At 42.1% G+C, this 27,438-nt stretch overlaps 1 protein-coding gene across 4 annotated transcripts in view; it reads right to left on the reverse strand.

Moving 5' to 3' along the window:
• SPATA6L (spermatogenesis associated 6 like) overlaps positions 1–27,438 on the reverse strand; it is a 200,189-nt gene that overhangs the window by 102,699 nt on the left and 70,052 nt on the right. For all 4 annotated transcript variants that reach the window (XM_033925524.1, XM_033925515.1, XM_033925542.1 and 1 more), the window contains one exon: positions 8,708–8,785. In XM_033925524.1, coding sequence (XP_033781415.1) covers positions 8,708–8,785 — 78 coding nt within the window. The remainder of the gene's footprint in view (positions 1–8,707; positions 8,786–27,438) is intronic.

Below are 27,438 nucleotides of genomic sequence, written 5' to 3' on the forward strand. Positions count from 1 at the left end.
CTCCCAAGTCCCTTTCCTGGGAGGTCTCTCCAAGTACCACCACGGACATTCCGTCAAGGTTATCAATGATGCGGTCCTTTATCAGTGCCTCTACCATCTTTCCCGGTACCGAGGTCAGACTCACCGGTCTGTAGTTTCCCGGGTCTCCCCTCGAACCTTTTTTGAAGATTGGCGTAACATCCGCTACCTTCCAGTCCTTCAATTGACGGATTGGCTATAAGTTGAAGCAGTTCAGCTATGGTCCCTGTCAGTTCCTTGATGATCCTCGAATGGATGCCATCCAGTCCCGGGGATTTATCGCACTTAAGCTGCTCCTTGTGACCCTGGGCAAGTCACTTAATCCTCCATAGCCCCAGGTACGTTAGATAGATTGTGAGCCCACCGGGACAGACAGAGAAAAATGCTTGAGTACCTGACTGTAAAACCGCTTAGATAACCTTGATAGGCGGTATATAAAATCTTAATAAACTTGAAACTTGAACTTAAGCCTATCAATCTTCTAGACTGACCGTTAACCCTGTCAGTTTCCCGGTTTCACTCCCAGCATATAGCCTGATGGGTTCCGGTATGCTGTGTATATCCTCTTTGGTAAATACAGACGCAAAAAACGTGTTCAGTCTGTCGGCGATTGCTTTGTCCTCCCTTTATTCCTTGGTCATTCAACGGTCCCACCGCTTCCTTCGCGGGTCGTTTCCCTTTAATATATCGATAAAGCGGCTTGAAGTTTTTTACCTCCTTGACTATTTTTTCCTCATACTCTCTTTTGGCCCCTTTTACCGACTTATGGCACTTGCATTAATGTTATCTGTGCTTATTCCAATTTTCATTCGTTTTTGATCTTTTCCATTCCTTAAACGAGTTTTTTTTTGTCTCTGATCGCTTCCTTTACCTTTACTGTGAGCCATGCTGGTTATTTTATTTGCAATTTAGTGATCGAAGTGTGTCCGTTTTGAGAATTTTTATCTGCTGTCTATATTTTGCACTATATTTGTCTATTTTTCTATAGTTATTACTGAGATGACATTGCATATTTAAAGTCAACTGCCTTAACCTCTTTGAAACCTCCCCCCAAATATAAATTATAATTAACATTTTCTCTGAACACAGTGTGCTCTGTGAGTTTTTTTAATTTTATGCTATATGGCCAAAGTCAGCCATTTTAATTTCGGGTGGGATTTGGAGCAAGTCAAGAATTTATATGGGTAACAGCAATTATATATATTATATTATACTAGTCTTATAGCCCATTACATTAACGGGTGCTAGAATATATGTGTGTGTCTGTCTTTATTTCTTTCTCTCTCTCTCTCTCCTTAGCCGCTTTCTGTATTTCTGTCTTTCTTTCTTTATTTTTCCTTGGCTGTCCACCACCACCCCTTGCTTGGTCCACCTGTCCATTCTCCCTTCTTTTTACCTCCCCTGTGTCCACCACCACCCCTTCACTGCTCTCCTTATCCAGCAGCAGCCCTTCTTCCTTTGTTTTACTTCCCCCCTGCTAGAATATATGTCTATCTGTCTTTCTTTCTGTCTCCCTCCCTCCCACTATCTGCCCCCTATGCAGCAGCATTTCTCTCCCCCCCTGCAACTTTAAAAAGGTCTTACTTCACCACCCTGGCACCAAGGGAGGGAACCGGGCAGCCTCACCTCCATGGTAGAAACGGTGCTAGGGCAAGGGAAGAGTTTAAAGGTTGTCAGCTTTTTTTTTTTATTGGCTTTAGCCAGGCTCTTTGCCGCTTTCTTGGCTTTAACCGCTTTCGCCTTTTGGAGGCTCTTGGCTGCTTTCTTGATGGCGGTTGCCAACGGCTTCTTGGCCCTCTTCGGACTCTTTCACTCCGGCCCCTGCCACCTTTTTTGCATTCTTCACTGCCGCTTTCTTGCTTTTCGGAGGGCTCTTCTTCCTCGCTTCCGGCTGCTTCCAGAGCCTTCTTCAGGGCTGCCAAGGACATGCCGATCAGCTCGGAGACGCTGGGGCCCGATGCCTTGCGCGCTTTCGCTGCTCCCGCCGGTTTCTTAGCCCTTTTTGGTATCTGCCCTCCGCCGACAGCCCTCCTCCCGGCAGCCGCCACTCTGCGCTTCCTGGAGTCCTGGTGACGTAGTAAGCGCACATGCACACTCTTGCCGGCACAGCACGACAGATCAGGGATCAGGGAAGCACGGGATAAGAGTGTGCATGCGCGCTTAGTGTTTTATTATATTAGATACTTATATTAATTGCTATTAATATAAGTGCCAATGCACAAATTGCACATAAATTTATATGAATAAGACATCCAAATATTTAGGAAATTTGTACTTTGAGTAGTTAAATATGGTTTTGATGGAATTCTTGACGGTTGTTCAGTCTTTCTTTTGTTAATCACTTTGAACTCTAATTGTTATAATGCAGTTTCTTTAATGTAATGTAAAGGAGTAGCCTACCCTGTTTCCCCGATGGTAAGACACTGTCTTATTTTTTTTGGAAGGCCAAAATATGCTCTAGGGCTTATTTTCGGGGGGATGCCTTATTTACCCATGAAGAAGACTACAGTACACAGTTATTGTTGAAAAAAAACAGAATTTTATTACCTGTATATGGTACAGTATAATGGTAATAACGGTAGTTGTCATTACAAACCAGCATAACCAGACAAATTGAGCATCCATAACTTGTAATGGTGTTATTGTTTCCATACAACAATCTATGGCATAGTACGGTACATTTACACATTTATTCAATGACAACCAAGTCATCATCTTCTGGAACATCATCGTAACAAACCCCACTCTGAATTTCCAGGTTAATTACTTCTGACTCGATTTCTTTTAGAATCTGGTGACCAAATCTCTCATGTTTAGCAACAGCACTGTCCTTAAAGGAGTACTTCTTATCAAGGTAGCCTGCTCGTAGCGCATGTTCAATGCAACTGTCAGTGATTTTCTCCCATGAATTCTTCACCCAAGTCACAACTCTTGCAGTTTAGGCTTCACAAAGTTTCCACGCTGATTTCTCTCCATTCTATTTTCAATGTAGTCGTTAATTTCCATGCGCAGATTGTCCTTGAATGGCTTGTTGATTGCAATATCCAAAGTCTGGAGATAGGCCGTCATTCCTGCGGGAATCATTACTTGATCTATTTTTCTTTCATGAAGAAATGACTTCATATCTTTAGCGCGATGAGTGCTGGCTGCATCCCAGACTAGCAGACCTCTTTGGCTCCCTCGCATAACAAGTGGCAGCATTAAATCGACCCATTTTCTTATGACTGCTTGTGTGGCCCAGGCTTTTTCAGTTTCAAGAACAAAAATTCCTGAAACACGTTCAATCTTTTCCTTCTTGCCCTTAGAAATGATTAGAGGTGTGACTTTGGTGCCATCCAGACGAATTGCCAAAATACAGGTAACACGTGCACTTTCGTATGCAGTGGAGGGAACGTACACTGAGGAGGCACCCCGCTGTTCAATTGTTGTTTGAGATGATTGGCCCATAAACACTGCAGTTTCATCCATAGCAATCATGTTGGAAAGATTGTATTTTGAGAAATCAATATCATCAATAAAGGACTTGAATGCAAGTGCTCTCTTAATAACTTGAGCATCTTCCAGCCTAAACAATGTTGTGGATCTTCTTAAAGACAGTTCGTTTCGCTGAAGGAAATTATCCAACCAGTGTTTTGATGCTTTGAAGTTTTCCGGGATGTCAAACTGTGGTGCTATTGCAAGCGCATATTCTTGAATCTGAGCCCTATTCACAACCAAGGCCTTTGCTCTCCTGTCAACAACCCATTCACAGATCAGATCTTCCAGCTCTGGAAATGTTGCTTGGCGACCTGATCCACTCTTGCGTTTGGTACCTCTTCCATTTTCCACTTGTTCCATGAGTTTACCATACTCTGCTCGCCACTTGCGGACCATTCGGATATTCAACATCTTTTCCTTGCAGAAAGCAGGAAGAGTTTGGCCCCAAGATTATTCCACAATTCTCATCTTGTACTCCATCGTTTAGCTTTTCCTTTTTGTGCTCATGTCTAAGGGTAAAAAAAAGATATGGCATTGAGGTATCCGAGTGGGGGGAGGACTTAAAACTTCAGGGGGGGGACCATTTTAGTAACCCCTTCTGATCCTCATGTGCCATTCCTGTCCCCTTCTGATCAATCATGTGCCATTCATGTCCACTTCTGATCACTATGTGCCAATCATTGTCCCCTTCTGATCAATCATGTGCCATTCATATCCAGTTCTGATCACTCTGTGACAATCATTGTCCCCTTCTGATTAATCTGATCCATTCATTGTCCCCTTCTACTGTAATCAATAATATACCGTACCATTAAATGTCCCATTGTAATTCATCATATACTGTACCATTTAATGTCCCATTCTAAAGCTGGCCATACACGGTACGATTTTTCTGCCGACCGTTTTTTCGACCGACCGATTTTTCATCCAACAAACTTAATACGAACCTGTCTGCGTGTCTCACTTGTGGATGTTCTGGCTGTGAACAAACTCCTGCAGTCTCCGTTAGGGAGGGATGAGGGAAGCTGCCTGTGTTTCCTGGCGCGGAGTCACGTGCGCGCGCTGCAGTCCTGTCACTTCCTCCTCTTCACTTCATGACGAGGTGCGGCACGCAGCCATGGAGGCAAATACGGTAGACGGAGGGACCACACGGAGTCACCCACCCAGTTCAGCATATGGGCAGACTAGATAGGCCATTTTGGCCTTTATGTGGCATCATGTTTCTATTTCTCTGTTTTTTCAAATTTACATCTGCTATCTTTATATTTTGCACAATATTAGGGGACATGTTTCTGTTTCTGTGGTGTTGCATTGTATGTAGAGTCCAGCTTCTTGGTGGTTCAATTTAACTTTTGTCTACATATTTCTATTTTATCCCCCCTTTTACAAAACCATAGAGTATTTTTAGCGCCGGGCGTGGTGGGAACAGCTCTGATGCTCAGAATTCTATGTCCGTCTGAGCTGTTACCTCCGTGGCTAAAAACCACACTACAGTTTTGTAAAAGGGGGAGAGGTTAGTTTGTGATTACATATTCCATACGATTCGGGTAAGCGCAGGTATCGGTGGGTGGCTTATTTGCGGGGGGGTGCCTTATTTTACATTTTTTTCTAAAAAGGGGGGGCTGTCTTATTTGATGGCCCTGCCTTATCATCGGGGAAACACGGTAGTAGTTAGACCTCAGGAAAGACCCCACACACAGATTCAGGACGCCTCTTTTCCATATTAGGCTGCAAAACACTGGAACCCTTTATGTTCAAATCTATTTTATTAAGCAACAGTAAATACAACAGCAATAACAAACATGGTATGCATTTTCATCAAACACCCGCGGAGGACTGGACTCTTATGTCCTCCCCGGACCCACCATACCCCCACCCTCCTACAAAGAAGCCCCTACCCCCCCCCCCCCCCACCCCACCCCATCCCCCCACGGACACCAAAAAACTCGTAAGCACTTTAGCTTCCATTTTGAGAACAGAACTCTTCTATGTCAGATTTATGAAGCTATTGAAATTTTATTTTTTAGAAAATATATTAAAGGTCTGAGTGAAGAATTTATAAATGGTAGGAATAGAATAGGCTAATTCTCCATTCTGTACTCTGTTGCAATTTATATTAAATTTAATTGTAACCAGAGATATTATGTTACCCTTTTCTATCTTTTGTAATCCGCACTAAGTCCAATGGGCAATATGGCGGAATAGAATTCTCTTATTGTATTAACAACTTTGACATCTCCTGCCGTCAGCATGCGTGGCTTCAGTAGCATCATGAGCTACTCCAGGCTTTTAAGTGGCTATGCCTTCATGACACAGTGTCAGTAGCTTCAGCTTCTTGCATCACTCTGCTTCAGTGATGTCATCTGTCTTCATGGCACAGTTTCAGTAGCATCCTCTTCCTGCATTTCAGAACCAGCTCCCTCCATGCTTTAGGATCTGAAGCACCAGATGTCTGCATGGCACAAGGCTTGCAGAAATGGCTCTTGGCTTGGCACAGTATCTGCAGCACTAGCTCCCTGCAGGGCACAGCTTCAACAGCTCTTGCTCCCTTCAGAGCTTAGTATCTGTGGGACACAATTTCTGCAATACCAGCTTCCTGATTGATGTGCTTTTAAACAACTCCAAATCTCTGCATGGCACAGCATCCAGCTCAAGGAGCAAAGTTGAGATCTGGGATGTGGTTGCAGAGTTTTACAAAGAGTAAAGAGTGGAGCTAGGATTCAGTAATTATGCAAGAAGAAAGCCAGGGAACCAAACCAGGAAACACACAGTTTGTGAGACAGCATGTCTAAGGTGATCATACGTCCCGTTGTGAACAGGATGGTCCCGTTTTCAGACCTCCTGTCCCGTTGTCCCCACAAACAGATTCAGGACACTGAAATGTCCCGTTTTCAGGGACAGCGTCCCAAAGCTGTGCTCCTTCCTTTCCCTCGATCCACTGCTATCTTACCGCCCTGCTGCTGCTGCTAAAGCTGACAGGAAGTCTTCTTTCCGATGCCAATTCTGATGTCAGAGAGGACGTTCTGGGCCAGTCAGACAGCCCAATGGATCCAGTATCACCCAGAATGTGGCCAAAGAGGAAGTATTTACAGCAACTGAATTAAAGGCATGGGAAGAATTAAAAAGGTGATATGGCGCAGTTAACTACCAAGCTGATAAAGATCAGTAACTTGAGAGACACTGAATTTCTGCTGAACGGGAAGCCAGCGACTAGAAAAGGTTGCTGCTGTACCGGTGAAAAGATAAGCTCTATCAAGCAGAGAGCCCGAGAAAAGTTCCACCAGAGAAGAAATTTCCACCATTCTCTCAACCAGTGGCATACCAGGGGAGGGGAGAGGGGAGTGCTCCAGTACCTTCCCCATGCTGCAGCCTGAAATCTTCGGAGCGCCAGCAGCTTTCCCTCTACAGAATCCTGCCTCTGCAGGGACAGGAAGTTGAAGCAGAGAGAAGGCTTCCAGAGCCACCGAAGGCAGCATGTTCAGCTGCTTGATACTACTGGCGGCCTAAAGACTGCAAGCGGCAACCTTGAGGAGAAAAGAGAGAAAGGTACCCATCCCACAGGGTAAAGAGGGGGAGAAATGTTGCAGTTGATTGGGGGAAGGGAAAAATAAAGGATAAATTGGGAGGGAGGAAGAAGGAAGACCAGGGAAGGGAAGGAAATGGACAGCAGAGAAGAGAGATGCCAGACCACAAGGGAGGGCGGGCAGGGAAGAAGAGGAGATGCCAAACCACAGGGGGAGGGAAAAAGAGATGGAAGGGAAGGAGGCAAAGATGCCAGACCATGGAGTGGGGTGGGATTGGGAGAGAAAGAAGGAAGAAAGAGGAAGAGAGAGATACCAGAGCACATGGTGGCGGGGAGGGGGACAAGGGAGGGAGAGATGGAAGGGAAGGAGACAGAGATGCCAGAACATGTGCCATTATGGTGACCTCGGGTGTACTTCCTGTCTGATCAATCTCCTCTGCATTTTGGGACACTTCAGGCTTGATGGTCGCCACTAGTACAATCCCTTCAGTTAAGAGATACTCAAAGTGAATGCACTTAAGAAGCAGTTGAAAGCATTTATTTGCACAAGCTCTTCATTGACTTGGATGGTTTCTGTATTATTAGGTGACTTTCTGGCACATTTGTCTTGTATATTGAAGGTTTGTTTTATTGTTTATGCATGCATTATTGTAATTCACTTAGGAATAAACAGTCATGTGAAAAAATTAGGACACCCCATGAAATATTCAGTTCTTTCTTAAGAAATGTTCACATATCGATGTCAAATCTTTTTTTTTTTTTTTTTAATCTCTGGAAAAGAAAGTGATGTAATTGCAGGTAAACAACAAAAACTTTTCTTGATTTACTCATGAAACAAAAGATATCCACAAAAATGTGTATTCTAACTGAGGAATAAATTAGAACAACCCCACATATCCTCCCACTTAAAGTGGCTCAAATCACACACAGGTGTATCACATCAGGTGTATGTGATTAGAACATCGTTACTCAGCATTTTGAAGGGGATTTGCCCTACTTAAACCTTTAGTTTGGTGTGCTCATGACTACTGCGGTGAGAGTGAACACCATGGTGAGATCAAAAGAGCTGTCTGAGGCCTTCAGAAAGAAAACTGTAGCAGCTTATAAGTCTGGTAAGGGATTTAAAAAGATCTCGAAAGAATTTGACACTAGCTATTCCATAGTCTGGAAAATAGTGTACAAGTTGAAGACTTTCCATACAACTGCCAACATGCTCAGGTCTGCCGTCCAAGCAAGTTGACCCTCAGAGCAGTCTGCAAAATGCTAAAAGAAGTCTCCAAAAACCCTAAAATGTAATTACGGGACCTATAGCAGGCTCTTGCTACTGTTGATGTGAAAGTGCATGCCTCTACAATCAGAAAGAGACTGCACAAATTTAACTTACATGGGAGGTGTGCAAGGAGGAAATCTTTGCTCTCTAAGAGAAATGTCAAGGCCAGACTGAAGTTTACCAGAGAGAACACAGACAAACACCAGGATTTCTGGAATAGTGTTCTATGGACAGTTGAGGCTAAAATTGAATTATTTGGACACTAGAAAAGAGGACATGTTTGGTGTACACAAAATACTACATTCAAATAACAGCTAATATTCTTCAGATTCTGAATCACATGCATAATCACAAGGGAAAATGATTTATACATGCAAACAGAAATTGTCAATAACAGTGAAATTTTAGTGTCAACTTACGCAGGTTCTGTGTCTTGAATCCACTGGAAGTTCCTTTATTGCTGTTCTTGTAGAAAACTCTAACTTTGGAGCAATTCCCTTAAAACAAGAAGCATGTAAGTCTACAAGAGATTAAGTATAATTATCCATCCACATACAACTCCACAAACTGAACACTGCAGTAGAGAATGACACGGTGAAAAAATTGGTCCCCGTCACCGCCCCGTCACCGTCTCACTATCCTCTGCACCGCCCCGTCACCGCCATTCCCTTCACCGCCCCGTCACTGCCACTGCCACCCCATTCACCGCCCCGTCACCGCCACTGCAACCCCATTCACCGCCCCGTCACCGTCACAGCTGCATACATAAAAGCCTCAAACGGGTACGATTTTAAATACTTTTCTTTATTTACGTATAAAGGAAACATTCTTTAAAACTTAGTTAAATATTAGTTAATAACTATACAAAAACAAACACGACATGTACTTTTAATGCTTACAATGTTAGCCTACATGGTAAGTAGACGCGGCCGCTGTACCTAATCGCGGCAAAGATCTCCCTGCCGTGATTAGCATAGTGACCGCGGCTACGGCTGCAAGTCTCCCCTCCCCCCAGCGATCACGGCAGGAGGGCACCCAACCCCTCCTGTAGACCCCCCCAACGGCCCTCCCGACAATCGCAGCAGAAGGGTACCCAACCCCTCCTGCCGGTCCTCCCAATGGCCTCCCCTAAGATCGCCGGCAGGAGGGTACCCAACCCCTCCTGCTGGACCCCCCCCCAACGAACCCTCCCACCCCGGAACCCCCTTAGTCTTACTTTCCAAGTTGGACCGGACGGCTCCTCACACGTATGGCCAGCAGGCTTGCCTCCGTCCAAATGAGGCGGGCCCGCCCCTACCCTGCCCAACCCACAGGATCCTAGGGCCTGATTGGTCTAGGCACCTAAAGCCACTCCCGCTATAGGAGGGGCCTTAGGTGCTTGGGCCAATCAGGCCCTAGGATCCTGTGGGTTAGGCAGGGGAGGGGAGGGGCAGGCCCGCCTCATTTGGACGGAGGCAGGCCTGCTGGCCAGACGAGCGAGGAGCTGTCCGGTCCAACTTGGAAAGTAAGACTAAGGGTGGTGTTTCGGGATGGCGGGGTTTGTTGGGGGAGGGTCCGGCAGGAGGGGTTGGGCACCCTCCTATTGGCGATATAGGGGGCCGTTGGGGGGGGCCGGCAGGAGGGGTTGGGCACCCTCCTACCAGTGATCATAGGGGGGCTGTTGGGGAGCTGGCAGGAGGGGTTGGATATCCTCCTGCTGCGATCGTCGTGGGGGCTGTTGGGGTAGGCAGGAGGGGATGGGTACCCTCCTGCCGCGATCGTTGGGGAGGGCTGGTTCTGTCGGCATGAAGGGCTGAGCACCTTCCTGCCGGCGATCGTCGGGGGGGGGGCGGGTTCTATTGGCAGGAAGGGTTGATCTGACAAATGAGGAGCCAGTATATTGGGGAGCGGAGTCAATGCGGCAACGTGCAAGTTGGATCGAGAGTTGGAGGAGACAGACAACATGGCGGAGACATCAAACACCCGGTCACGAACACGGTGAAACACAGGTAAATAGCGGTTCCTAGAAGGGGGTACATTGGCCTGCGGGGACAAATCTTTTCACCGTTTTTGCGGGCGGTGAAAACTTTTGTCCCCGTGTCTGCGGCGATTTGGCTTTGGAGTCTCCATAACCCGCAGCCAAACCGCAGCCACGCCGCAGCTCCCTGCGGGGATCGCTCCCCGTGTCATTCTCTACACTGCAGAGTGGCAGTTACATTCCTACCACCTTACTAGGTAGAATCGATTTGCCATTTTGGTCTTTCTCTGTAATCATCGACAGTGCTGGAAAGTGAAGTTACTCATCTGTAGCAGATTTCGCTGAGGACAGCAGGATAGATATTCATACTGAAGGGTGATGCCATCTGATTGAGTTTGGTGCAGGAACATTCAATAGTGTCCTTTTTAGAAGACTTTGGTAGTGATTCACCACACATGCTATCATCATGTGGGTCTAGCTCCATCTAATATAATAGCTATTAGAATTCAACTCCAAGGGAAAGTGGGTGGGACAGTAAAAATATGTATCCTACTGTCCTCAGAGATTATCTGCTACAGATGAGTAACTTCACTTTCCAGCACTGTCGATGATTGCAGAGTAACTTCATTTTCACCAATGATAAGCAGGATGAAGCATTCTTACTGATGGAAAACCTTCACTACCAGGCTCTTCAAAAGAAAAAAGGGGAATGCAAATGAGCCCCGTAACAGGCAGGGTCCTAAAGCAAACTAAGTGTTAATGGCATCTTTTTTTTTCCATACAAGTTGGAACTGAAACAAATAGGCCTAAGGAGTATAATTGGATTTTAGATCCCATATAGATTTTGAAAGACTGTTTCACCAAATCGTCTGTTGTGTTGGGAATCTTGTTCTAGACGGTAGTGAGATGTAAATATTTGGACTGAATCTACATTGCAATTCTGCAGATTTCCTCTATGGAGGATGACCTCAAGTGGCCTGCTAACACAGCCACGGCTCTGACAAGACCCTTCAGCCTGAACATAAGTACATTTCCCCCTTCGTATTCGCGAATTCTGTATCTATGGATTCATTTATTTGCGGTTTTAAATCAAAAAATACATTTTCATTTTTCAGGCTATTTTAAGCCCTGTAAGCACCTCTCCCCCCTTAAGCCTTATCTGGTGGTCTAGCTCGAGAGACTACGGGAGCTCAAGGCAGCCATTTCCTGTGAGCAATCTGCATGGGGCAGGAGCGTAGGAAGACTGCTCTTGCCCCGAAAACCCGCTAAACCACCAGGTAAGGCTTAAGGGGGGAGGGGGGCTTTCAGGGCTTAAAATAGCCAGGGGAAGCAGGGGTTAGGGGCAGAACCGGCCCAAATATTATTCGCATTTTTTTTTAATATTCGCAGGCCGGCTCTGCTCCAAACCCCCGCGAATACGGAGGGGGAAGTGTAAAGGAAGTGCAGTCTGCTAGACAATTCAAGACAGTGAGCCTGACAGTCAGACAGCGGGAAGTAGTCCAGCTACCTCCCACAGTCCATGGCAATCCCAGATATTCTTCTAGCGGAGTGTCACAGAACTCTGCTACACTGTGTACAATGTTCTGCAAGTGCCTGCACATTAACAGCTGGTAAGAAGCTATGTAGGAAGTGAGCAAAGCATTCTAGAAAAATTTCTTCCCAAAAGACTCCAATGTCCTAGTCTCCTGCCTAGGAGCACTAAGGAATGATTCTTAGAACTCTTTTTTTTTTTTTTTTCAATTCTTTATTCATTTTTTATCTTACATCAAGTGTACAATAATACATCAATTGGGTCATACACATCACTTGAAATTCTTTCCTAGTATCATCTACAATATATAAATTAATTCCCTTTCCCACCCACCCTTTCCACAAATATTATAAAACAAACATTTCTCATATATAATAAATTGAAAAAAACATTGATTTAACCAAAAATATAACTATACTAGTATTTTAGCCCGTTACATTAACAGGTCCTAGAATATATGTCTGTGTGTCTTTATTTCTGTCTCTCTCTCCCCCTTTGTCTGTCTTTCTGTGTCTCTCCCTGCCCCTGTGTCTTTCTTCTTTTCTTTCTATCTGTCTCTCTCCCTGCCTCCTATGCAGCAGCATTTCTCTCCCATCACTTCCCTGTATAGCAGCCATAGCAGGATTCCCTCCCCCTCCATTTCCCTCCCCCCACACCACTTCCCTGTGCAGCAGCCCTGTGTTTCCCCTACCCCCCACTTTCCCTTCCCGCAGTCTGGCCAGCTCCATTAGTCCCTTACTGCCCCCCCCTTCCCTTCCCGCAGTCCCGACTAACCTCTCGATTCCAGCAGCGTCTGCAGCACTCTACACATTGCTGCTTCGGGGCCTTCAGTAGAAGGCCCCGAAGCAGCGTGTGTAGAGTGATGCAGACGCTGCTGGAATCGAAAGGTTTCAGGACCCACAGCCCTTGCCGGACCCGAAGCGAGCTCTGGGTTTTTGTTTTTGTTTTTTTACGCGGGCACAGCTGGAGCAGGAGGAGAAGCCTGGGAGGCAGCAATTAAAGTCCGTTCCGGCCCAAACATTCTAATAATTTTTTATGATTGACCAACTCAAAAGCAGAGCTCATATCAAATTACATTACCAAAGCACTAAATTCCTTGCTGAACAAATTATATAAATTGTCTAAAAAAGCAGCAATCACTGTCTCAGTGCTGTACAATGGCCTAAAACATGATTGTGATTCATGTAAAAGAGAATGATGTTCCAAATATTCCAGCAGTTGAGACTGAACAAGACCTTCCATTATCTTAACAAAAAAAGGGATAGATGCAATTGGCCTATAATTTGCTGTTGTTGCTATTAACTCCTTAGGATTTTTAACAATGGGAGTGACTACAATATGTCTGTCCATGATAGGAAATTTACCAATTTCCAAACTGTATGCCAAATATTCCAGTAGTTCTAATTTAAATTCCAATGGGGCTGCTTTCATGGTTGCCAGAGGGCAAGGATCCAGTATACAGAATGATTTGATGTACTTATATCATTTTATGAAGTTATTCCAGTCTGGTTTACTGAGAGACCTCCAATCTAAGTCAGCATGATTTACATCTTCCTCAAAGGACAAAGTATGAGAATCTAAGTACACTTCTCCCTCCGTATTCGCGGTTTCAGCATTCACAGTTTCGATTATTCACGTTTTTTTAGCTTGCTGGCTCCTCCCCCCCCAATTACGGCAGCTTGCATAGAGAAATCGCTGATTCCAAGCATTTACAGAGAAAATTGCAGTTCATAGTTCATTGTCGAAAACGCGGACAATCGAGTGTCGACAATACAGAGCAGGACATCAGCGCGCCGGACTTAAATTTAATTTTAAAGTGCTCCGAGGTGGGGTTTGGGGAGGGAACCCCGCAGTTAAGTTAGTACTGTTTGCGCTGCCATTGGGTGGGGGTGTTATGGGGAACCCCCCCATTATAGAGGGGAGAGGCATTTTTCCCTTTTTATAGGGAAATGTGAGGGGGTTCCTCCCCACATACCCCCAACGGCAGTGGCAACAGTACTAACTTAAGGGGGGGTTCTCCCCACCCCCTCGGAGCACTTTAAAATTAAGTTTAAGTCTGGCACGCTGATGTCCTGCTCGCAATTGTCTCCTCGGTACTGTCGACGCTCGATTGTCTCACGCGCTTTTGTATCTTGGGTGAAGAATACCTCCATACTAAGTTAAAATAGTAAGTAAAATGTTCTGACCAAATATTTTGGCAAAAAATACCACCATCTAAGCGAATTGTTGGATATAAAACATTTTTAGACAAAGCTACTAAATCTAAGTGATGACCTTTCTCATGTGATTGTGTAAATTTTGGGAGAATATAGTCAAGTGTAGATAAAAAAAATTTGAGATCCTTAATTTCTACATTGTCATCCTCCTCAAGATGTAAATTAATGTCTCCCAACAGTATAATTACTGAATGGGGCAATAATAGAATTATTTACAACAAATTCATAAAAATCCTTCCTGGCCTTCATCCAACTCCCTGGTGGAATGTAAAACAGTATGCAAGAGAGAGGGTCCTCTAACTCTTTCACTAAGACTCTCTCACTCACTGACACTCTCTCACTCTCTTGCTCACACACTCTGGGGACCACTCTCTCAATCTGTCACACTTACACTAGTACTATCTCAGTCTCTCTCTCAAACTTTTTTTTTTTCAATAACTCTCTTCTCTCCATCACTAAACTCCTCACTACACCCACAAAGAATAATCATTCCACGTGCAGGGCTATATATAGACATGTAGGACATTGGGAATGTCCTGTTACTACCATGGTGACATTTTGACATCATCAGGGACAACTAATGGGACATCTTATTTAGACATCTTGCGGGTCATATAATCAAAATGCCTGGAAGTCCAGTAAAACGTGGTTTGGATGGCGATTTCTCATTTAACTAGTTCATTTTAGAAATGTCCTGCTCTTGGACGTCCAATTGTGAATGTCCTGGATCAGATTTAGTGCCATTTTCCTTTTGGAAATCAACTTGTCATAACGTAGTTCCCCTCTGAATTGGAGAAGTCTATGCTTCAGCTCCAGATAAAGGAGGTGGAGACTTTCCGAAACGGAGCCCCATAGAGCTTTTCACTTTGACTGGCATGGACAACACTGTGGCAGGAATGAATGGACTGCCAATGATTGTTAGATAAGTACTCTCTAAATTCTTTGAAGTTGGATACATCTCATGCAATTATTTCAAGTATCGGAGAAGGACACAACTTTGAAAGTTGAATATTGCCATTTGGACTTTGTAGCAATTTTTATTGCACAATACATCAGAGAGATTACAAAATTCACCACGGGTCCAGGGATGTTACACCAGTGAAAAAACCCTGTTGGGTTACACTCTTTCAACTCTACATTACAGGCTGTCCTGACTGTGAGTTGTGTAAACTGAGGACCTTACACAATTTCATTAATTCATTTAATTAATCACACACTTTATTATTTTCCCATCATGATAGTAATCTCCCAGTGTATTGGTCGCTTATAGGAGGAATTTTTTGTTGCACTATTTACTTTTTCCTTGTTATTGGGTTTAGTTTTTTGATCAAACAATTCTGGATAAGATTTAGACATCCTATTGAAAATGGCCTCCAGGTACCATCTCTTCCTAAGCTCTGCCCACTGACTGCCCTGGCATTAACTGGAGAGTACATGGATAGTTAGTTTTGATATTCAATGGCACTGTCCAGTTAAGTACCACTGGATTTCAGCAGTTAAGCAGGCACAAGCAATTTAACTGGTCAGGAGGCTCTTCTGTCTGGTTAAATCATTTTGAATATCAGAGGGGTTTTTTTGCTATTAGCAGAATGGGTGGGGATATACAAAAAAAAAAAGAGTCCAAGTTCAGGAAATTGCTAGTGCATCCAAAGCTAGAGTGGTTGAAGGGTAGAAGGATCAAGCAATACAGAAGTAGCTTTATTTTCTTGTTGCTGTAGAAGGAGCATCTAGGGACTACTCACCGCTGTCACCTACGCTATTTAACATCTATATATCATCCCTAAACCTAATCTACTACATATATGCAGATGACATTTCCATTTTAATCCCAGTAAACAGCATAACAAACGAGACCTCAGAATACATTTCTCATATTATGACCAAAATAGAACACTGGACAATAAACTTCAAGCTGAAACTAAACACAGAAAAAACAAAAGTCTTCCTTGCAAGCCCAACAGACAAAATTACCAATACAACGTTACATATAAAAGATCATGCATACCCGATTACTAAAACAATAAAAATATTGGGAGTCACACTAGGCACACACTTAGCAATGGTGGAACACACGAACATAGTAGTAAAAAAATATTTCCTGACACTGTGGAAATTAAGGTCCATCAAAAAATAATTTGACCCTCTATCATTTAGACTACTAGTGCAATCAACACTGGACTACTGCAATATTGTTTATATGGATATACCCAAAAAAACTGTAAGGAAACTTAGGATTGTCCAAAACACAGCAGTCCGCTTGATATTTGGATTAAAAAAGAGCGCCCATGTTAGCCCCTACTACAGACTGCTTCACTGGCTACCAATGGAGGCACAAATAATTTTCAAGTTCTCTTGCATATGTTTCAAGCTGGTTTGGGGACTAGCTCCTACCTACCTGCTACCTCACTTCATTCTATACAGCCCTACGAGACAAACCAGAAACAGCAACCTATTTGCATACCCAAGCATTACCGGCTGCAAATACAAAACCTTCCTGGATAGAACTTTTATGTACTAAGCAAACAAACAACAACACTGGTTAGACAGCTACATAAATGGAGCAAGACTGACATATAATGCCTTTAGAAAAGCCATAAAAACTGCCTTATTCAACAGAATTATCACCTAAAAAAGTATCTACACCTAACACTTCATATGTCCACTCCCGCTTTTAAGTCTGAAATGTCTAACATTATTTTTGCTGCCTTTTTAAGATTCTGTTTGCTGTATTTCACTGCCATTTGTAAGATTCTATGTGCTGTATCTCTCTGCCTTTTTGCAAGACTCTATATGCTCTTTGTAAGATTCTATATGCTGTATCCCGGACTTTTTGTAAGATTCTATATGCTTTTTGTAAGTTTCTATATACTGTATCCCGGACTTCAACATACTGTAACTCGCTGACTGTCCAGCGCTCTTCAGTGTGAACCACCTAGAAGTCTCACGACTATGGCGGTATAGAAGAATAAAGTTATTTTTATTATTTTTAACAGTTTCTGAATCTATTGGCTACGTGGTTCTTTCTGAAAATCGGGAATGTAAGCAGCAAATATTTGGACGTGATTGGCTATGACAAAGTCCCAGATCTTTGCTGCTTTTCAACAAGATGATCCCATTAACCCTTTCCTGTAGACATAAAACACTGCCACCTGTTTATATGTTTGAATCAAAACTGATGTGCCTTTTAACTGATGAACAAAGGCTCGAATGGCATATTAGATGGTTCAGAGCTTCAATTGATTGTTAAAGGAAAATAACATTTGACTATCTTCTTTGGCTGTTCAACTAACACTAGATGCATTATGGTAAAGACAAGATAAAATTCCAAATGGAGCAAAGGAAATGCCTGCTGTGAGACTGGCCTCGAATGTCTACTGTGACCCTAAACTTCAATGGCCATAAGTAACTCAAGAGTTAATTTCTGAAACAAAAGTGTAAGAAATGTTTTTCCACTTTGTCAAGGGCAAAGTCATAAAGAAGCATAAAGGAGGAAATCATGTATGTCATGGGAAGAATTTTTAAAAAGTGATAAGATAGGAATGTACAGTAACTGTAGCTAGTGGCGTACCTAGCGTATGTGGCACCCGGGGCCTATCGTTTTTTGACACCCCCCCATCTGCATGAAAAATATATATTTTAGTAACAATCCAAACGTCACACAAGAGTATACCTAGGAAAAGGCAGCATCTTACATACTGCAGTGAGCAGTACATCAATACACCCATTGCAAAACTAAACAAGCCAGACTAGTACAGATCAATCCTGAAGTTAATCCTAACAGAAAACTATGTCTTTCGAACACACAGAACAGAGAAAACACCTTCGCCTAGTATGGAATATTAATAACAAACTAACCCCTCCCCCTTTTACAAAACTGTAGTGTGGTTTTTAGCCATGGTGGTAGAATTCTGAACATCAGAGCTGCTACCATCACGGCTGGCGCCAAAAAACTCTCCACAGTTTTGTAAAAGGGGGGATAAAATAGAAATACATAGACAAAGGTTAAATTGAACCAGCAAGAAGCTGGACTCTGCATACAATGCAACACCACAGAAACAGTGACACATGTCTCCTAAAGCAATAAATAAATAGAAAATTTTTGTTCTACATTTGTCTTCTCTGGTTTCTGCTTTCCTTATCTTCTTGTTACTCTCTTCCTTCCATCTACTGTCTGCCGTCTCTCTGCCCCTATATGGCATCTTCTCTCCTTCCAGAAACTGTATGCCTCCCCCTTCCATCTCTCCTTTCACCCCCATTGGTCTGGCATCTCTCTCCTCTCCTTCCCTCTCCCACACCTCTCCTCTGCAATCTCTTTTTTCCCTCATTTTCCCTTTCAATTTATTTTCTGCATCTGTCTAGATTACATTCTTACTACCCTCTCATCAATTTCCTTTTTTACTGCCTACCTACAGCTCGCCACCTCTTTCCCTCACCCCCTCCAGGATTTCTCTAACTCAATCCTTTTCTCCCCATCATGTGCCCTCCTTTTATTTATCCCCTCCTTCCATCATGTGCCCTCTTTCTCTACCCCTTCCATCTAGTACCTTCTTCTCTCTCTGTCCACTGTCCATGCTCCCCTCTTTCTCTCCTCCCATTTCCTTCCTGCATTTACTCCCTTATCTCTCCCATCCGCACTTCCATCCAGCATAGGCTCCCCCTCTACCCTCCCCACTACCATCCAATGTCTGCCCTTTCTCTCTCCATCCACCCTTATTCAATTAGCATCCACCCCCTTTCTTTCCCTCCAATCCAATTCCATCCAGTATCCTATCCCCTTATGCCTCTCTCCCCTTTCCCTGCACACCAATTCCATCAGCACCAACCTTCCATACCACCCCACCCCCTTTCTCTCCATCCACCACTCTTCCATACCAGAAGACCTGCTCCCTTCTCTCCCTTCATGTAGCAAGGTCCCACGATGACTGTAGCTGCTGGCTGTCGGTCCACCCCACTCCAACGTACTTGCTCTGGAGCAGAGTCGGCAGCCGCACTGAGGTGCAAGAAGGACCCACGATGAGTACGTCTGCTGGCTCTTCTCGGGAAGAAGTAAGTTACGTCAGAGGGGGTGGACCCAGGAAACACAGTCATCGCAGTTAGTTGTCTCAACTCCCTGCGTCTGCCGGGTCCACCCCCTCTGACGTAACTTACTTCTTCCGGAGCAGAGCCATCAGACATACTCATCATGGGACCTTCCTGCACCTCAGCGCTGTTGCCGACTCTGCTCTAGAGAAAGTACATCGGATGGGGTGCACTGGCAGCCGCGCTGAGGTGCAGGTCTTTTTCAACAGTAAGGCAGGATGTTCAGGACCCAGACCCGGATGGCTATGCACCCCCCTAGGGTGTGCACCTGGAGCGGACCGCCCCCCCCCCCCCACTTGGTACGCCACTAATTGTAACCCATAGAAACATCATTGTGTAAAAATGCTATGAACACTGTTTCTTTGTCTAACCAGAGAGAATAACAGACTAATACTGTACTCCAGGGGTGCCCAAAAGGTCGATCGCGATCGACTAGTAGATCGCGAAGGCAATGCGAGCCGATCGCAGAGCCCATCCCGGGTTCCGTGATAGACTTGCGTTGCCTTCACATTTTACCTGCTTCCCGATGCCGTAAAGAGAACGCAGAAGCGCCGGGCCGAGCAGCCTTCCCCACCCAACATCAATTCTGATGTCGGAGAGGAAGTTCCAGGCCAGCCAATCACTGACTGGCTGGCCTGGAACTTCTTCTCCGACGTTAGAATTGATGTCGGGTGGGGAAGGCTGCTTGGCCCAGTGCTCCTGCGTCCTATTTATGGCATCGGGAAGCAGGGAGACCAGAACTCAGTTTTGGTGGCTTGGGGGCCTGTTCCCCGATGGCAGCGGCGGTGGCTTGGGGGAGGGAAGGGAGAAAGAAAGACAAAGAAAGAAAGGGGGCAGGCAGGGAGACAGAAAGAAAGCGGGGGAAGGGAGACAGAAAGAAAGAAGGGAAACAGAAAGAAAGGGGGGAGAGAGAAAGATAGACAGAAAGAAAGAAGGGGGCAGGGAAAAAGAAAAAAAGGGGAGGGGGCAAGGAGAGAGGAAGAAAAAGTTGGGGGAGGGAATGAGGTCTGGAGGAGAGGAAGCATACAGGAGGCTGAAAGAAGGGAAGAAATATTGGATGCACAGTCAGAAGAAGAAAGTGCAACCAGAGACTCATAAAATCACCAGACAACAAAGGTAGGAAAAATGATTTTATTTTCAATTTAGTGATCAATATGAGTCCGTTCTGAGAATTTATAACTGCTGTCTATATTTTTCACTATGGTCCCCTTTCACTAAACCACAATAGTGGTTTTTAGTGCAGGGAGCCTATGAGCATCGAGAGCAGCGCAGGACATTCAGTGCAGTTCCCTGCGCTAAAAACCGCTATCACGGTTTAGTAAAAAGGGAAGGGGTATATTTGTCTATTTTTGTATAGTTGTTACTGAGGTGGCATTGCATAAAGTCAACTGCCTTGACCTCTCTGAAAAAATCCCGGAATATAAATAATTAACATTTTCTCTGTGTACAGTATGCTTTGTGTTTTGTTAAATTTTATTGTTGGTAGATCATTTTGACTTGGTCATTTTAAAAGTAGCTCGCAAGTCCAAAAAGTGTTGGCACCCCTGCTGTACTCTGTTTTCTTTCTCATCTGCTTGAAGAAATTTTCACTGGCAATGATATGTTTACATTTTACTTCAGATTGGCAAACTGGAGACTCATCCAGGATACCAAGCATACCTTTGCTGGACAAATGGTCCCTTTCTCCTGGCACCAATAGAAGATTGGGAATTCCAAGTTTGGCTCGGGCTAAAAATATAGAAACATAGAAACATAGAAAAATGACGGCAGAAAAGGGCCAAAGCCCATCAAGTCTGCCCACTCCATTGACCCTTCTGTTTGATTTTGCTCACCACCCCCTGCCCTCACCTCATTAGAGATCCCACATGAATGTCCCATTTATTTTTGAAATCTGCCACGCTGTTGGCCTCAATCACCTGCCGTGGGAGTTCATTCCAATGATCGACCACCCTCTCAGTGAAGAAATACTTTCTGGAGTCTCCATGAAATTTCCCTCCCCTGATTTTCAGCGGATGCCCTCTGGTGGAAGAAGGTCCTATAAGACGGAAGATATCCTCTTCCACCTCGATACGACCCGTGATATATTTAAATGTCTCGATCATGTCCCCTCTCTCTCTTCGTTCTTCAAGTGAGTACAGCTGCAATTTATTCAGCCTTACTTCATACGGAAGATCTTTGAGCCCCGAGACCATCCTGGTGGCCATCCGCTGAACTGACTCCATTCTCAGCACATCTTTCCGGTAATGTGGTCTCCAGAATTGAACACAATATTCCAAATGTGGTCTCACCATGGATCTGTACAGTGGCATTATGACCTCTGGCATCCTGCTGATAAAACCTCTACGGATACAACCCATCATTTGCCTTGCCTTAGAGGAAGCCTTTTCCACCTGATTGGCAGTTTTCATGTCTTCACTAATGATTACTCCTAAATCCCGTTCTTCCGTGGTCCTAACTAAGGTCTCACCATTTAACGTGTAAGTCCTGCACAGATTTCTTTTACCCAGGTGCATCACTTTGCATTTTTTAGCATTGAAGTTAAGCTGCCAAGTCGATGACCATTGTTCTAATAGTAGTAGGTCCTGTGTCATATTGTCAGGCATAGTGCTTTTACCTACTATGTTGCACAGTTTGGCGTCGTCGGCGAACAATGATATTTTTCCTCTGATCCCTTGGGTCATATCGCTTATGAATATGTTGAATAGGATTGAATTTAAAAGTATGGGTTAGCTATATTTCAATTTGGCACAATGTACAGTTGTACACACTTGCACATTAAGGGGGTGGACCGCTCCGGGTGCCATATTCACAGGGGTGCCTGCGCCAGTGCCATTCCTCCTTTCTGCTCCCTCCTGTGCACCTCTTGAAATGTCTTCCGGCGTGAGCAGCATCTTCCACCCTCTGCTCAGGCTGGTCGCGGCTCTTTTCTGATGTCATGTCCTGGTCGCGGGACAAAAACGTAATGTCAGAAGGCAGCCGAAGCTGGTGCGAGCAGCAGATGGAAGATGCTGTTCATGCCAGCAAATATCTCAAGAGTAAAGCAGACAGAATAGATTGGTGGGAATATCAGAGATTAAAAAAAAAATTGAGGGGGATGGTTTTTCGGGTGAGGTTTTTCTTTTCCTGTGGTGAGACTGCTGCGGGATCGCACACCGGACACATATATATACTTGTTTGAATTGTATTCCCTCTTCTCTCTTCAAAATGACTTAAAAATCTAAAAACTTACAATCCCGAAGGTCTATGCGTGAGGAACACAGGAAATGGATTTTTTTCATACCGGAAACACAACATGAACATATAATATAAAATATAAGAAGAAAAAAGAAGAAAAAGAAATCAGAAAATGGATTACAAGAACTTTGGAAGATCGTAAAGAACTATTCAATATAATCTCCTTAGGAAAAGAAGAAGAAAGAAGACAAGGAAAAAGAAGAAAATAAAAATGAGAAGAGATAAAGAGAGAATCAGATAAGTGGAGAAACGATGTATGTGCCTGGTGTGTGATTTTAGCGGTGTTCTCTCATGGGGGGGGAGATTCTTTACTTGTGAAACTATTGTTCCTATATCATTATGTTCCCATATTAATGATATTACTATAATAAAATATAAGATGAGAGGAAAAAGTTTTTTGGGATATAATAAAAGATAAATACTATATTTATTTATTTATTAATGAATTAATGGTAATAAATATAGAATTTTTAAATATCCTAAGAAATGTATATGAAACTGACTGAATTCATAGATATATAATATATGAATTATTTACATTTTAATATTATTTAAATATTTAATGACTTAAACTGTATTTGGAAAGCTAAAGGGTCTTCTTGGAGTGTGTTATGGCTGATCTTGATATGCGTGTTGCCAAGTATACACTATTTTTGCTAAATGGGGAGGGAAGGGAGGGGGGTAGGAAAAGGGAGATGAAATTAATTAAAGAAAATCTTAAAAGTAAGGGTTTAATAATAAATAAAAGAATAAATATTAAACATGTGTGGATATCTGATCAAAAATATATTTATAGAATTTTACTTCAAATATTACTTATTAATTTAAATGGCTCTTAAAATTTATTCTCTTAATGTCAATGGTCTTAACCATCCAATCAAACGAAAGAAAATACTAGATTTTCTTCATAAGCAAAAAGCTGATATTTATTTCATACAAGAGACACACTTGTCAGGTATTGAATCTAATAAACTAAAAGAAGGTTGGGTGTCCAAATGTTTTTTTGCACCGGCTGTTGGAAAAAAAGCAGGAGTAGCTATTCTCATAAATAAAAAATGTATAGCAGATTTTAAGTTAATAAAATTTGATCCATTAGGAAGATGGGTACATATTAAAATGGATCTGAGGAATACAACCCTGGACTTATTTAATTTATATGCTCCTAATTCAAATCAAATGGAGTTTTTCAAAAATATTCAGCAGATATTACTACCACTGGCTGCTAATAATTTAATAGTAGCTGGAGATTTCAGTGCTGTAATGGATCCTATTCTGGATAAAAAAACCAAGTAAAATTATGAAATCATTAGGATTAGATAATTTGATACAAACTTGTGATTTAGTAGATATATGGCGTATCCTTCATTTTAATGATCAAGAATATTCTTTCTGTTCTCAGGTCCATAAATCCTTTTCAAGAATTGATTATATATTCGTTTCTAATAACATAGCACAAAAAGTGATGAAAGCAATTATTGATCCTATTATTATATCAGATCATGCTGGTGTGTGGATTGATCTGCAGAATGATATATCAGTTTATTCTAAACCAATTTGGAGATTTGATAATGCTTTACTTGCAGACATAAAATTTATAGAAAATATTAAAGAAAAAATGCATGAATTCTTTCAATTCAATAATTCGGATAACATAAACATTGAAATTTTATGGGACGCTTATAAAGCAACAATGAGAGGGAATATATCATATTCTGCATATATGAAAAAACAACTTAAAAAACAATTTATACAATTGGAACAAGAAATTAAATTATTAGAACAAAAATTAATTATTAAATGGGAACATGATACATTGCAGAAATTATTAAAAACAAAAGTTAAATATAATGAGATTTCTTCTCAATTTGTAAGGAAAGATATGTTCTGTCGGCAAGTACAGTATTATGGAAATTCAAATAAAAATGGAAGATTATTAGCAAATTTTATTAAAGCAAAAAAAAGAAAATCTAAGATTATTGCAATTAAGGATAAACGGGGCAATACACACACTAGTAATGAAGATATTATAAAACAGTTTCTTGATTTTTATAAGGATTTATATACTTCTGATACTTATGAAAATAAAGAACAAGATGGTATAGAATTTTTAAAGGCATTTATTGGACCAAATATTCCGGATCATATAAAAGGAAGTTTAGAAGAACATATATCTTTAAAAGAAGTAGAATCAGCATTGAAAGCTCTTAGAGTTGGATCCGCTCCAGGTGGAGATGGATATACTGTTGAATTTTACAAAACATTTCAAAATATTTTATTACCTTATCTATTAAATTTATATCAATATCAAATAAATAATGGAAATATATCAGGAACTATGGCTGATTCTGTTATAATTGTCTTACCAAAACCAAACAGGGATCCGACATTGATAACAAATTATAGGCCTATATCTTTGATGAATGTAGATGCTAAATTAATTGCTAAAGTGCTAGCTATAAGATTAGCAAAAACTCTTCCTTTTATTATTGATATACACCAAACAGGATTTGTTGCTAAAAGACACTCTTCACATAACACTAGATTAGCATTTCATTCTTTAAATTTAGCAAAAAATTTGAATGATCCAGCTTTTCTAATATCATTAGATGCAGAAAAAGCATTTGATAGAGTAGAATGGAAGTTTATGTATCAAGCTCTAGAATGGTTTGGTATAGGACCTGGTTTTATTAAAATGATTCAAACATTATATAGCTCCCCTGGAGCAAGATTAAATATAAACAATAACTTATCTGATAAATTTAACTTGCTAAGGGGAGTTAGACAAGGTTGTCCTTTATCTCCCTTACTTTTTGATATCGTTCTAGAACCCTTATTAATTGCAATAAATCAAACTAAGGGAATAAAGGGAATCACATTTTCTAATTGGGAATTTAAATTATCTGCATATGCAGATGATATATTATTATATTTAAGAGAACCAGAAGACACCATTCCACATCTACTTAATTTAATAGAAAAGTTTGGAAAGTTTTCTGGATATAAAATCAATTGGGAAAAATCTGAAGTTCTTCCAATTAATATACATTGCACCAAAGGATTATTTGATTCATATTCATTTAAATGGAAAGAGGAAGGACTAAAATATTTAGGTATTCTTATAAAAAATACAATTGATGACACAGTTAAAGAGAATGAAAAACTTTTATTAAAGAAAATAAGAGAAATGTGCGAGCAATGGAATCCTTTACATCTTTCTTGGTGGGGAAGAATCCAAACAATTAAAATGATGATTTTACCTGTGGTTTGTTATCAAATGAGTATGATTCCAATATTTTTTCAGGGGTCAATTTATAAAAAATTAAACAGTATACTAACAAAATTTGTTTGGTTTGGGAAAAGACCAAGAATCGCTTTAGCATCATTACAAAAAACAATTAAGGAAGGAGGGGTAAATTTTCCAAATTTCTATAGGCAGTGGCATACCTAGGGTATGTGGCACCCGGGGCCCATCATTTTTTGACACCCCCCCCCATCTATATGAAAAATATGATTTTTAGTACCAATCTACATATCGCACCACAAGAGTGTACCTAGGAAAAGGCTGCATCTTAAACATTGCAGTGAGCACTAGAACACCAACACATACATTGTAAAACTAAACAAGCCAGATCCCGCACAGTCAATTGGTCCTGTAGTCAATGCCAACTGAAAACTATGTCTTTTTCAGAACACACAGAACAGAGATACACCCTCGCCCAAAATGGAATAATCACAAACTAAAAATAGAAATATGTAGACAAAAGTTAAACTGATCCGCCAAGAAACCAGACCCTGGATACAATGCAACACCACAAAAAACAGTAACACATGTCCTCTAATACAGTGCAAAATATAAAGACAGTAGATGTAAATTTGAAAAACCTGATACATAACAATCACCACTTTATAAATTAACAAATAAAAATAAAACAAATAATGAGAAATAAAAAAATACCATTTTATTGGACTAATCCCCGTAAGCTCGGTCCCCATCCCCGCAAACCACCTGATTCCATCCACACAAGCCTTGAATTGTTTATATTAAAGTATAAAAAGAAACAATATTCTGTACAATTGTCAATTTATAAATCAGCGTCTTCTCCCCACTCTCTTCCCCATTTCCCTTCAGCATCCTCAGCCCACTCTCTCTCCACTTTCCTTCAGCGCACGCACATAAAAACAAGCAAGTAATTTTATATCATTTTCATTCTATTCATTCATAGAAATTAAAGTCTAGATAATGCCAGTCACATAACAAAACATGATTTTACAAAAATAATTCCCTGCAGTCAAGCCTGCAAGGATTACTAGATGTCTTTCAGCAGTTCCCCTCCCTCCCTCCCCCTTACCTTTGTGGCCAAGTCAAAATGATCTACCAACAATAAAATTTTAAAAACACAAAGCACGCTGTACGCAGAGAAAATGTTAATTATCATTTATATTCCGCGGGTTTTCAAAGAGGTCAAGGCAGATGACTTTATGCAATGTCACCTCAGTAACAACTATACAAAAATAGACAAATATTCCCCCTCCCTTTTTACTAAACTGCGATAGCGGTTTTTAGCGTAGGGAGCTGCGCTGAATGCCCCACGCTGCTCTCAACGCTCATAGGCTCCCTGCGCTAAAAAACTCTATTGCGGTTTAGTAAAAGGGGGCCATAGTGCAAAATATAGACAGCAGATATAAATTTTCAAAACGGACACATTTTGATCACTAAGTTGAAAATAAAATCATTTTTCCTACTTTTTTGTCTGGTGATTTCATGATTCTCTGGTCCTTCTTCTGGTCCTTCTTCTTTCTCTCTCCCCCTGGCTCCCCTCTTTATTTCTGCCTTTCTTTCTCTCTCCTCCTGGCCCCCCTCTTTATTTCTGCCTTTCTTTCTCTCCCCTTGGTCCCCCTCTTTCTTTCTGCCTTTCTTTCTCTCTCCCCCTGGCCCTCCTCTTTCTTTCTGCCTTTCTTTCTCTCCCCCTTGACCCCCTCTTTATTTCTGCCTTTCTTTCTCTCCCCTTGGTCCCCCTCTTTCTTTCTCTCTCCCCCTGACCCCTCTTTATTTCTGCCTTTCTTTCTCTCTCCCCCTGGCCCCCCCTCTTTATTTTTTCCTTTCTTTCTCTCTCCCCCTAGCCCGCACAAAGC

The sequence above is a fragment of the Geotrypetes seraphini genome, chromosome 1 (assembly GCF_902459505.1).
Source record: "Geotrypetes seraphini chromosome 1, aGeoSer1.1, whole genome shotgun sequence".
NCBI classification, from domain to species: Eukaryota; Metazoa; Chordata; class Amphibia; order Gymnophiona; family Dermophiidae; genus Geotrypetes; species Geotrypetes seraphini.